Genomic DNA, 12,726 nt, shown 5'->3' with positions numbered 1-12,726 from the left:
TATGGTATTTTTAAAAAGTTGTAGTTTTGTAATCTTATTTTGAAATCTGTTGAATATTTAAAACTAATACTTACCAAATTGTTTAAACTATTTTAAAAATAGCCACAAAATATACACACAACGAAAATTGATTTTATACATTAACCTCAGTTATTTACTTAAAGAATTGATGAACGAAATTTACCAGAGTCCAGTAAAAGCTCAGTATTAAAATAAAACTTTAAAAACCTGAAGAGATTCTCTTATTTCAGAAACAATCAGTGTCACAGAAACAGCACAGGTTATGCCTCATATCAGAGTAAGCATTATTAACAGTGTTTCACATTCAAAAAGTGACCATGTGAGCTAACGTGGCTAACATGGCCAATAGCAGAAAAGGCTGCTGGGAAACTCACTTGATGGGCGAGCTGTAGGAGCCGAAGACGCCCGAGGCGAGAGCTGGAGGTTCGTATCCGTTCATGCTGCTTCACGGTGGACCATCAGCTGGAAGAGACGCAGACGCACCATGAGTCACATGACCACACTGCTGGGTCAAAGGCTAGCTCCAGGTAAATGTAATACATTTATCTGCTGTGACCAAACATCTGCACAAAGCTCATACCTCCTGACACTACTGGAATGCACTGGTGCCGTAAAACCACAATTTTATTGATATATGCTGAGGCGTCAAAACTCATCATTTTACTAAAACTAAATTAGTGGAAACGGCACAAAAAAGGCCAAACAGCAGCTCTTCAGAGGCCTGTGGGTCCCCTAAAACTCTATAACTCCTAAAAGCTGAAAATGAAGCTGAAAATGAAGCTGCCACGCTGCCGTTCCTCTGACATCCAGCAGAGGCAGCAGTGGTTCAACCTGTAAGGTATGGACGCTACGATGACAGAGCAACCACCTGACCGCCAACATGGCTGCTGCGAGTACTGCCAGAGCATCCAGGATGGCTGCTGAAACGCGAGGGTTTAATCTGGATGTTTCTGAGTGCTGAGTGGCGAGTCGCCCTCAGAGAGTTCATCTCATTAATGGCTCGTTGGGCGTTCCCCACGGAGCGGCAGGGAAATTAAAACTGCGTGGCACACAAAGGGGGCCCGAGCATATTTATGGTAGTTAATGACACAGTATGTACAGTGCAGCCACGCGTGATTACTTTTCCCACAGCGCCATTCAGCTGGGACTCATAGCCATGGTAACCAGGCTGCAGCCATACTGTTTGTGCTGCAGAGGAGGAAAACCTGTGAGACCGCAATCAGGGAGAGATGAGTCCACAGCAGGAAGTGATGTAACGACAGCAGAGTGAAAATACCAAAACACCATCTCAAAATACACTGGCTGGTTAGCTCCTCCGATCATGAGCCCTCGCGGGTGACAGCAGCAGAAACATGAGGACACAAAGGTGAGGAAGAGTCAAGGTACAGGCATTACAACCCAAACCAACTGAGACTAGGGCCAAGGCCGGATCTGTGACCTCATCGAGACCCTGCCTCCAGCGTGACAGGAAGCCATCACAACCCCAAATAAGCCCAATATACGTCAATGTTTTCAAAAGGTACAAAGACAGCAGATACAGAAAGCAATGAAGAAGAACCAACCACATAATCCGCTGTGTGCTTCTCCACTAAACCAATACAATCCAAACGCAGGAACACCGCCACTGATTAATGACGTTCAGAAAATAAATTTTTTTGAAAATCCAGTTCAGCTCTAAATGTTCATGTCTGAAGGCTGTGATGTCTCTGGTGGGCGGTGACGCTACTGCAGGATCGTTTGAGTGTTTCGAAATTTGAATGATCATTTACGTTTTACTCCACCATCAGCATCTGGCTTGATTCTACACTGATTCCAAATTTGTCATCCTGACTTTAACTTGCTCACCTGAGCACGTCCACCCACCTGTGCAGCCCCAGTGGCTTTAAATCCTCATCATTACTCCCACAAAGCCCCGCCCACTCTGATGGATATGAAGTTAATTTTCCACCACCTCCTCCTGACACCCCAGGAAGCTGAAGGGGTCAAAGATCACGCTGGTTAGGCTCAGTTTTGTCATCTCTATTTGCTCTGGGAGGAGATGCGGTCACCACGGCGAGAGCCACTTCTTCTTTTCTCACTTATCTTAGGCGGGGCATCAATGGCGCTGTGAGGTCAGCAAGCTTTACGATAACGAGGCGTTTACAGCATGATTGTTTAAATAGAGTTTCCTGAACGTTTCCCGGTATCCTTCACTCAGCAGGAGGAAGGTGGGGATTAGGTGTGTGTAGAGTTAAAGCTCCTTACCGATCCTGTGACACACACTTTAATCCTTTAAATGCCATGTGGATTTCAAAGTAAAAGCACACAGATTTAAACTGGTTTGTAGTGCTGGGCGATATGACGATATATATCGTGTGAACGATAGAAAAATGGCTATCGTGCCGTTTGTCTTCTGTCGTTTCTAACCTAATTTTATAATTTATTACATAAAATATATAATTAAATAGCCTGGGGCAAATATATCAGCGTTGTCTTCTCACTATACATACTCTATTTTCTCTTGCGTAAATTTAAAAAAAAAAAAAAAAAAAAAAAAAAGGAAAGGTTTTTCACAAAGAAACTCCGTCTTGTTGTTTTGCGACATGGTGCTGCTTTACGTGCACCCAGATTTGCAACATGCTTTACAGTAACTCAAAACGATGGATGCGCGACAGGTTGCAGTTTCATGCCCGGACATGCAACAGGACGGCTACACAGGCAGCTCAAGAAGAAGCACTTTTACCGAATCTGGCATTTGGTTATAATTTTTGAAAAACAAAACAAAACAAAAAAATTAAAAGTGAAGGCCACAGCTGTTTTCATTTGATACATTTATATTGCTGCACTAAAATGTATGTTTGTCATTTTTGTGACAGTTCCGTTAAATGTCTCTTCAAAATAAAGTTGGAGAAAAGAAACTTTTCAGAGAATAACTGGAAACGTGGCAATATTGTGGTATATCGTGATATAAAATAATTCATATCGTGATAAATATTTTTTCCATATCGCCCAGCACTACTGGTTTGTGTCAGGAAAAGAAAAAGTTCACTTTGATTCTCGCTGTGAGTCACACCTAAAAGCCCCCTCAGTTACCCACAGTCGTATCAGGCTACAAAAAATAAAATGCCATGTTTATTATGAGTGTACATTATGAATATAGGACGCTGTGATGTCACAAAAATATGGATGTGAGGACAGGTCGGCTTTCAAAGGAACTCCAGCTGTGAATAATAAATGTGTTGAGGTGAGCGGCGGGAGGAGAGGAGAGTGACATGTTAAAGAAAAGAGATGAAGCGGGGAGTCACCAGGCTGATAAGAACGTCCTTGTCGGTCACTCATTAACTGTGTGTTTGATCTGGGAGGCGTTTCCACGCCGACACTGGAAAAACACCCTGCTCGAGCCGCCACACGCTCTGGGCCTCTAGACCTGGAAAGGTCTGACATGAAGCAAGAACCGTGAGACTCCACCCACATAAAAGAGATGACACTGATGTCAGGGTTCAGAAGGTCACCGCAGCACCGTCGGCTTCCCTCCATCTTTACTCCGACAACAAACATCCACCTCACAGCGTTCCACTGAAACAAATTCAGGATCAAACTCTAATACAAGTGAAGGTGGAGAAGAACACACACCCTCAATCCAGTGCTCCGCTCACACTGCATCCATGTTTCAGAGAGAAGACATTTTCTACAACTCCTCCTTTTAGTTTAAATCTCAGTTTTTCCCATTTCCTCACTGATGTTTCTCAGTGCAGATGGTGAACGAACTCTGCTCATCTCTCAGATATTAAACTGCTTGTGAAACAGCTCTGTTACCATGGAAACTGCTTCTGGTGTCTGCCGCTGCCTCACAAACCATCAGCTGACACAGGAGAGCCATCGCCGCCACGTCTCATCCGCTCAATCACAACTTCATCACCGTGCCCCTCCAATTTTCAGTTTTCCAGTCCCTGATCTCAGATGGCGGTCATGAGTCATGTGACTGGCTTCACAGTGAGGAGACATTGATTAACGTCCTCCGATTGGTCTGTAACCCAAATACTGAGCGTGTTCTGCAGCTTCAGCAGGAGGAACAGTTTGATGCCTCAAAGTTCACTTTCAAATCTTTTATGACACGTTTATTTTCATGTTCTCTAGTTTTATATTTTTCTGTAAATTATTTTGACTTCTTTAACTCTTTTCTTTATTATTTTATTTACATTTGTGAGAATTTTTCTTAGGTGGTGTATTTTTTTTAAAATCAGTTTTCATGACTTTCTTGTAACTTCAATTATTTGCAGTGTTTTGTCTCATTTCCAATTTTATTTAATCATGTCTCTTTAGATTTCCCTGGTTTCTTTTTCTAGCAAGTACCTTTAAAAACATAATTTCATTCATTTATTTCTTCATTTTTTTATTTTATAGTGTTATTTTTAATCAGTTTTTAAAGATTGTTGCAGATTTGAATGTGAACTGTATGTTGAAGAAACACTTTATTAAATAAAAAGTTAAAACAAAAATTGCCTCAGTGATCGGGTCACTGACACCAATTCGCTCACAGCTCCATCACCTCCGGAAAAGATCCATACTCATCAGCAGTGACCGTGTGGTGCTGACATTGGACGCTGCAGCACGTGTTCGCCAGCTGACCCGCTTTCAGACCCACAGCTGGAGGCACCTTTCCACCTGCAGTTTGTTCAAGAGCAGGTCCGCGAGGGCCGGCGCAGTAAAGGAGGCTAAAAATAATCCTGAGTAATCCTGAAAGTGCTGAAGTCTTCATTCCTGCTCAGAGGGTCACGGTGCCCATTACAGGCGGCCTCGTTACACCGGCTCACAGCAAGGGAGTACCGAGGAGCACACTGCACAGAGTGAGTGGAGAGTGGCTCGTCTCTGTGAGAGTGAGTTTCAGTGAACAAGTGCATCTACAAACACACCGAGCATCATTGACTGACACAGATTGTGGCGGCACGGCAGCAGTCACAACCATGACCTGCTGACATCATGGAGGTCACACTGAAGGGCGCTTCAAACAGTTTCAGCAGAAACTTCCTCCAGTCAGAGCCACAGAACTGAACTGATCTCAAAGAAGTTCTGAGCTCTGATTACACCTGCCGCCAAACACAAACACGCCCCGTGGGCCTGCTGATTGGTCAATCCACCTCGTCAGCAGGTATTTGAGACAAAAGCGGAAAAGAATAAAGAGGAGTCCACGCCAGCTGGGTCACTGAAGTCTGTGACTTTGGCTCTGTGACGTTAACAATGAGGTGGAAGAGAGCTAAGCACAAAAACCCAGACTGATGTTATTACTGAACCAGATTTTCTCTCTCACACACACACACACACACACACACACACACACACACACACACACACACACACACACCAGGGCTGCCCAATCCCAGTCCTCGAGAGCTACTATCCTGCAGCTTTTAGATGCATCCCTACTCCAACACAGCTGAATCAAATGGTTTGATTACCTCTTCAGCATGCCATCGTGTTTGGCAAAGGCCTGATAACAAGCCATTCATTTGATTCGGGTGTGTGGGAACAAGGATGCATCTAAAAGCTGCAGGACGGTAGCTCTCGAGGACCGGGACTGGGCACCCTTGATTTACACCCTGAGGACAGACAGGAAACCTTTGGCACCGTGAGCTGAACCGGCTCAAACTGCCAAACTGCAGCCTCAGAGTGACGACTGCAGCGGATCCAAAAATCGCAGCATAAAAGCAACTTCCTGTTGTCTCCTCAGGAGCTCTGATACAATGTTTTGTGCCACGTGGATCATTCACAGACATTCAGTCCCTGTTTATTGGTCCTAAATTCTGTTCAGGTTAGGATAAACCCCGCCCACTCACATCAGCAGTTCTCTTCGCTTCCATTGGAGGGAGTATCAGTCACTTGTCTGACTGAGGTTTGGGTTTAACAAAGATCTCCTCGGGACTCAAAACATCTGGCTGCAGATGCTGTGATTCATGATAAACTAAGATCGTTGTGACCTGAGACCACCAGTTTGTGAGAGACAGCCAATCACAGGAAGCAGCTTTGAAAGGGAGGAGTTAGAACTTGGAGAGCGGATTATTCTGAATCCAGAAATTGAACCGCGGAATCCTTGCAGCAGACAAACCCACAGACGGCGTCTTCTCAGACCACAAAGCCTCGGTAACAAACCAAGCGAGCACCTACCTGTCCAAGTCGTCCACAGGTGAGCGGAGTGTGAGGTCGATGCCGCAGACGGCTCAAATAAAGCTTCTCTGACTCCAAGCATCATGTGGTGGATTAGCGAGGATCCAGGGCTTGGTGCAGCACCGGGATTCGCTGCAGCAGCGAGTTGGCGTCCAGGATCCTCTGCTTTAAGCCTGACTAATCACTAATGACGGACAGGTGGGGGATAGGGAAGGGGCGGGGCTTCCAACTGACAGGTGGCAGTGGAAACACCGAGTGGGCTTAAAACTCTCAGTTTACTCTGTGCAGAAGAGTCATGCAACACCCAATACTGTTATCAAAACTGGTCGCTAAGGAAATGTGCGGTTTATTTTTGTTTTCTTTTAGAATAAATGACTCATTGTGAGGGAAACGCATCTTATCAGCAGGCCACGCCCACCGCACCCATGGAGATCAATAAAGTTTAATCTAACCTGCAGCGATAATGGGTCCTGATTCATCTGTGGTGCTGACCCGCTTTAAAAATAAAATGTTATTTGTTTCACACAGCTGCTGCCTGATGACATCACACTTCAGTGTCACGATTACTTATTGATCTTCAGCAGCTGATCAACAGAGCCTCTGATTCAGACTCAAAGCTTCTCCTGAAGCTCAGAGTGCAGACAGATCTTCAGTTATTGATCAGTTATTGCTCACAGGTCATCTGGACTGGATCAGAAGTTTGATCAGCAGAGAAGAAGAACCTGGGATTTGTTGATCTGGCATTTCATGGCTTCATAAACCAAATGTGTCCCCATGACTCCTCTTTGACGATTCAGTAGTGTCACAGAAACCAAACACCAGTCTCCAGGCAGGACTTTAATACCTGATGATATCACCGACTCTGATCAGGTACCTAACACACGTGAGCGTGTTGTTGTGTTTCCTTCTTCTGTTGTTGGATCCTCGAGTAGAGCACAGCAAATGTCCTCGGATTCTTCTCACCGAGCTTTGTGCATCGCAGCGCCCCCAACAGGTCAAAGTCTCAACTTTCAGATTCAACTTCCTGTTTCTGAGTACAGTCTCATCTCTGATTGGTCCATGCTGATTGGTCCATGCTGCCCTCCGTGTGGAGGATGGGGCAGGCGGGCCGTGGTGTGCTTCAGTAAATGAAGAGTCAGTCCCTCAGGAGGTCCTGAGCTCCTTTACTTCCTGTCTTTGCTCCTTACGACAGCGTGTGATACCTGGTGTTAGGTGAGACAGGTGAGTCGCAGGTGAAACAGGTGTGCCGACGCCCTTGCCTCCTCTTTGTTCTGCTAAAAATCAGACCGCTGGCTCAGTCCGAAACCCGACTCCCAACCGGCCCCAGTTTCCCATTTCAAAGCCATAATCCTGTAGCAACACCTGGCAGGTACGGTTACATCACACTGTCGTCACAGCAACCACAACACAGCCAAACAGGGAGAGCTCCAGGGAGACGCCCAGAAGATGGGACAGACGTTTTTCACTTTGATCTCAGAGTTCATGGGAAAAGTTTATAAGTGATATCATCATAATGCGTGTTTCCACTCCATTTGTACCTGCTGTTGACATCACACACAGACCCTCATGACAACACGTCCACTGACCCTGGAGTCAGTTATGGTGCACAGTACAGCACAGTTAAGACCCGCTCACCATGGACAAAACCCTCCAACCACCAAGCTGAACACAATCAGAGGTGGAGTGGAGCAGCACAGGCATGGAAACATCCAGAAATATCCTGCGAGGCTCTCAGGAGGATGGCAGGCTGACGATGGTTCCCATGAAGAGCACTGATCCAAGACCAGCTGTGGCCTGCAGCAGCCTGACAGGAAGCCCACATACAAACACTCGATTACACAACCAGCTCAAAGGTCCTCCAACTGTTCAGCTTCAGAGCCCGCTGACCTTTGACCTGCAGGAAAAACAACCCCATCTTCCAGCAGTAAACACACACACAGCTGAAGCAGGTCTGATCACACCTTCTGTCAGAACCACTTCAGTGAAGTAACAGTGACCTAGACGTGACCTCAGAGAGGCTCATTATGGTGTATGGGGGAAGGAGCTTTCTGATAAACATCAGGTGACTGTGACCCGGTCAGGTCACTCACCTAGCTGCTCTGCTCTCGGCAGTGATGGCACGAGGTTCAGTGCACCACATGAATCCAGGTGTTAGCCGGTACCACCGGGAGGAGCAGAGAGCTTCCAGGCCGAGCCGAACAAGTGGAGCACCGGGCAGCCCTGTGCATATAGCCGGGGAGGGTCGCCTGCTGCCTGGGCCGCCTCACACACCTGCCCGCTGACTGCTCGGATCTGCCATCAAAAGCAGGCAGGTGTTTTTATTCCGGAGAGAGCGAGCACCCGGGCGCAGGGAGGAGCTGCCCTTCACCTTCATTTACTATTATGAACACACAGTGTGCCAAACTCCATTTAAGATTCTGTTGATTTAGGAAGAACTGGACTCCAGCCAGAATAAATGAAGGTGTGGGCTGTAAATGAGAAGCTGGGAGCTGAAATGGAAGCTTCCAGCCATTCCGGCGCACACACTGCCCGCTCCTAGCACCTCTATCCGGAATAAACTGGCATTAAAGTTGGTCTTTAGCTCCAGTCACCCATCCACTAAGACTCTTTGAGACACACCAACAGCAACAGAGAGCGCGGCCATAAAAGTTTAATTTACACTCACTTGAGCCCTGTCTGTGTTTTTGAGTGAAGCCGAACTGAGGCCGAGACACTGGAGCTTCAGGTAAAGAGGACTCGGGTATGTGTGTGCGCGCGCGCGGTCACAGCTTCACTGTGTGTGATCTTTCCGGCGGAATCTGGTGTGGGAGCCCGTGACCGCAGGGCTGCTGCCACAGAGCAGAGGGCAGCTCAGCTGCTCCGGTCCGCAGTTCCACTAAGGTCAGAGGCTCGAAGCCGCTCACAGACCACCACCCACGGCTCAGAGCCGCCGGACTAACCCGGACCTCAACGCCCCCCCTCCGCGGCGGATCAGGAGACTCACCTGCAGGTGCGGCTTCAAAAATCCCGAGGTCACAGAGACATGGCACAGTCCGCGCTGAGAGCTCCGGGCGCTTCACCGGCTCCTGCCTGCACTCTGTGTCTGAATAACTGCACTCCTGTTCGGCTGCGGGAGCTCCTAGCGGAGATTAATCTGCGGCTGACTCTGGATCAGCTTTAAAGCAACGGACCGCAGTAGAGGGCGGTGTGTGCCCTGAGTGAGGACTGACAGGACAGTCTGCCTACTTGACCACGCCTCCTTCACGCCAATCAGGTCGTTAAGTCTGACGTCACTAGCGAGCTAACTTCCTGCTAACTTCTAACTCCGTTAAATGTCATAAATTCCGTTTTCATGGATGCCTGGATGTTAAACTCAATTGTTACAACTGGTAGAGCAGAACGCTGATCATTTTATTAAAGATGAAAGACTTTAGACAGTGTTTCAACTCTCAGTAATGCTGAGTAATCATTTGATATATGGACCTGCAGCAGAGTTTAGGCCCAGACACGGCTAGTGACGTCAGACTGAACAATCGGATAATATGAACTAATGAAATAGTTATGATATTGGTAATACAGAGAAATAAAAAACAAAAATAACTGGAAACATTTTATTATCAATATTTTTTTTATTGAAGTTACAGTGTGTCAATTTTTCACTAACAGATGTCAGTAGCTGGAGTCTGCTGAGTTTTGTTTTCTTAACCCTCCCAAATCAAGAGCATAATCCTAGCTACGGTGGCTGCTGTAGGACAAAAATGTTTTAATCAGCCAAGAGAGATCAAAGACACTGAATCTAGATTTTACCTCATAACAACTGGCATATTTCTACTACTTTTTAAAAAATACATTATAAACACATTTGAATAATATCAATACTTACCAATAAATCTGGAATAAAACCCAGAAATGTGTCAATTAGATATTTTGGGTTCTCCTCAAAAATGTGGGCTACTGTTCATCTGCAAAGTTGCAGGTTCAGATCTGGCTCGGAGTTTTCCCTCTTGCAAAGGCTGGCAGTGTGTATCTGTTTACTCTGGAGGAGGCTGCAAAACTTCATGAAAGGACTCAGACATAAATAAATGGTAAATGCCCTGCATTTGTATAGCGCTTTACTAGTCCCTAAGGACCCCAAAGCGCTTTACACTACATTCAGTCATTCACCCATTCACACACACATTCACACACTGGCAATGGCAAGCTACATTGTAGCCACAGCTGCCCTGGGGCGCACTGACATGAGTCGATGACTCAGTTATTAAGCTCAGATCCCACTGATAAAAACTATAGGTGAGCTGCTGAGGATATGCTGAACTTTTCTGCCGTAACACTGCTGTTTGTTCCACTGCTGGGCTACGCTAGCTGCTACTAACATCCATTAGCTTCTGTTAGCATCTGTTAGCCCTGTCTATAACACAGTGTAAAAACGTAATTAACCTGTTTTTATATTAGATGGATTTTACATTATTGTGGATTGAATGTTATTAGTGCACCAGTTCAGTGCTCGCCACTGAAAGCTATAAATATCTTAAAAATATTCCAAAATGAGGGACATATTGATTTTTGATCTATAAATGTCTCAATTAACCAATAATCTTCAATTTATTGAGACAGTGCTGATCAGGTCACCTAAAGCTGCCTTCCAGCCTACACTCAGGGAAGAAGGGGGCCCTCGCAATGATAAGGCAGCGAGGGCCCCCCCTGCTGGGACAGGACACACTCAGCAACAGAGAGGCAGAACCTCTGCCTGCAGTAAAACACCATGGTACTAGTACTCACTAAAAGTATCCGAGTATAGTCAGGACTCTTCCACGTGGCCTGAACCCAGAGATCAGTTTGTTAGCCAGAATCCTCAGGGAGAAGAGCTGTGAATGATGAAATAATGTAATGAAAATAATCCAAAAATCAGTCAATTGTCATGGTGACGACAATGAAAACAGGAGGTCATGTGACTGGAATTTCTGTAAAACCTTTTGTGAAAAGACTCAGAGTTCGTAACTGCGGCTAGCCTTATGCACACGTGTTTGTAAGAGTTTCACCTTCAGGAGGAGAATATCTTAATGAGTCACACAAATATGGCAAATGTGAATTAAAAGTCTGACACACAATTGCAAACTGCACAAAATCTGAAAAATCCTGCCTGTTTTCAAAGAGAAACACTTGTGTGAAACTTTAAAGCACATTGTCAGATCATCTTCAGTTGTGACATCACAATAATTTGCCCCACTTAGTAAATCTGTCCAGTAGTCCGTAAAGTAAAACCTGTCTTATTTTCTTATGTTTACCTGCTGTGTATAATTCCTTTTCTCCCCTGGTGGGTTGAACAGTGACCACACAGAACCTTAAACACACTCTGATCAGTTGTTATAGATCATAATGTTGAGCTCATACAACGTTCTACACGCAGCAGCAGGTCAACAGAAAGCAGTTTTTCTTCCACTGGTGCAACGTTTAAATGTAGCATGTCATTTTAACAGCTGCTGATAAAAACTGAATATGTCAGAAGGTTATGGGTGAAATGGAAAATACTGTTATGTTGAACATTTATATGCTCATTTCTGCTCTGTATTGTCGTTGTCATAAAGGGTGAGATGCTCAGTCACTATGAATTATAGGGTGGTGTCTTCTCCTCCCCTTTCATAAAGGATGGTCCAGCCAGCATCTCCTCTGCTAAAGGAAACAATACAAGAAGCACTGACCCTCCTTTCCTTAGTGTTTTGGAGAACTGGAACAGCTCAGATTATGGCCATCATGCAGATACTTGGCCCGCACCCCATTCTTAGAGCTTCATAAATAGCTGACCCTAATGACTGTGGTCAGGTTTGGACCAATCACAGTGCACATCTGAATCCTGTTTAAACGAGTCAGTGTGGCCTTCATTTACCAGGTGAGTCATTAACAGCCTGTTCCTGGCTGGCTGGAAACAGGGAAGCCTGCTGAGGACATGCAGGTAATGCAGCCAATGCTGACCCCTGCTGGTGAAAGCTTCAGTGGAGGGTAACCTTTAAACACAGTTTCCTGTTTGTTACTGAAGCGTGGGTCACCACAGCCTCAGCATCCAGAGGAGCGGTCATTGACTGGAGCCTTCTGATTGGTCCATCAGCAACATTACCGGTCGCTTTAACTCTTTAAACTGGTCTGGAATAAAACAGCATCATCGATGTTGTTTACTTACAAATCTGCAGGAGGAAAATATTTACATGTAAAATACAAAAACTACATTAAACCTGACTTACAGTACGAGGATGATGAAGCAACGTTTCATACAGATGAAAACTGCATGAAAAAAAACTGAATCATATATTCTGATTTATTTATACTTTTTCTTTTATGTTTTGTACTTTTCAGACTCCCATACAGGAAACACATAAGGAAATAAAACAGGAGTATCTGTTTAATTAATGTATCATTTTTGATAGTGTATAAACGTTTGTTAAAATTTCAAACTGTTTGACTACATTAGATCTATTCATATTTCTCATTTATTGATAAATATGGGAAAAACAATTACAGAAATTACTTCTTTTTTTTTTTACACTCAATTAATTTTATTCTACAAGGTGAAATTAGCTGATTATTTTATAA

General features: G+C 45.0%; 1 protein-coding gene across 4 annotated transcripts in view; it reads right to left on the bottom strand.

Moving 5' to 3' along the window:
- Nucleotides 1–9,381, bottom strand: part of eps8a (EGFR pathway substrate 8a, signaling adaptor) — a 29,523-nt gene extending 20,142 nt beyond the window's left edge. For 2 of the 4 annotated variants that reach the window (XM_085386514.1, XM_085386515.1), the window contains exons 1-2: nucleotides 9,146–9,381; nucleotides 396–483 (exon numbers count right to left, since the gene is read on the bottom strand). In XM_085386514.1, coding sequence (XP_085242640.1) covers nucleotides 396–460 — 65 coding nt within the window. In that variant the 5' untranslated portion in view covers nucleotides 461–483; nucleotides 9,146–9,381. The remainder of the gene's footprint in view (nucleotides 1–395; nucleotides 484–9,145) is intronic. The other 2 variants (XM_085386518.1, XM_085386517.1) reach the window with 2 other exon arrangements.
- Between the last annotated feature and the right edge of the window lie 3,345 nt (nucleotides 9,382–12,726).

Source organism: Rhamphochromis longiceps, linkage group LG17 (assembly GCF_057381845.1).
Source record: "Rhamphochromis longiceps isolate RC_006_pf linkage group LG17, R_longiceps_female_GT1.1, whole genome shotgun sequence".
NCBI lineage: Eukaryota > Metazoa > Chordata > Actinopteri > Cichliformes > Cichlidae > Rhamphochromis > Rhamphochromis longiceps.
Note: the sequence above shows the minus strand (reverse complement) of the source record. Positions and strands in the feature narration are given on the sequence as shown.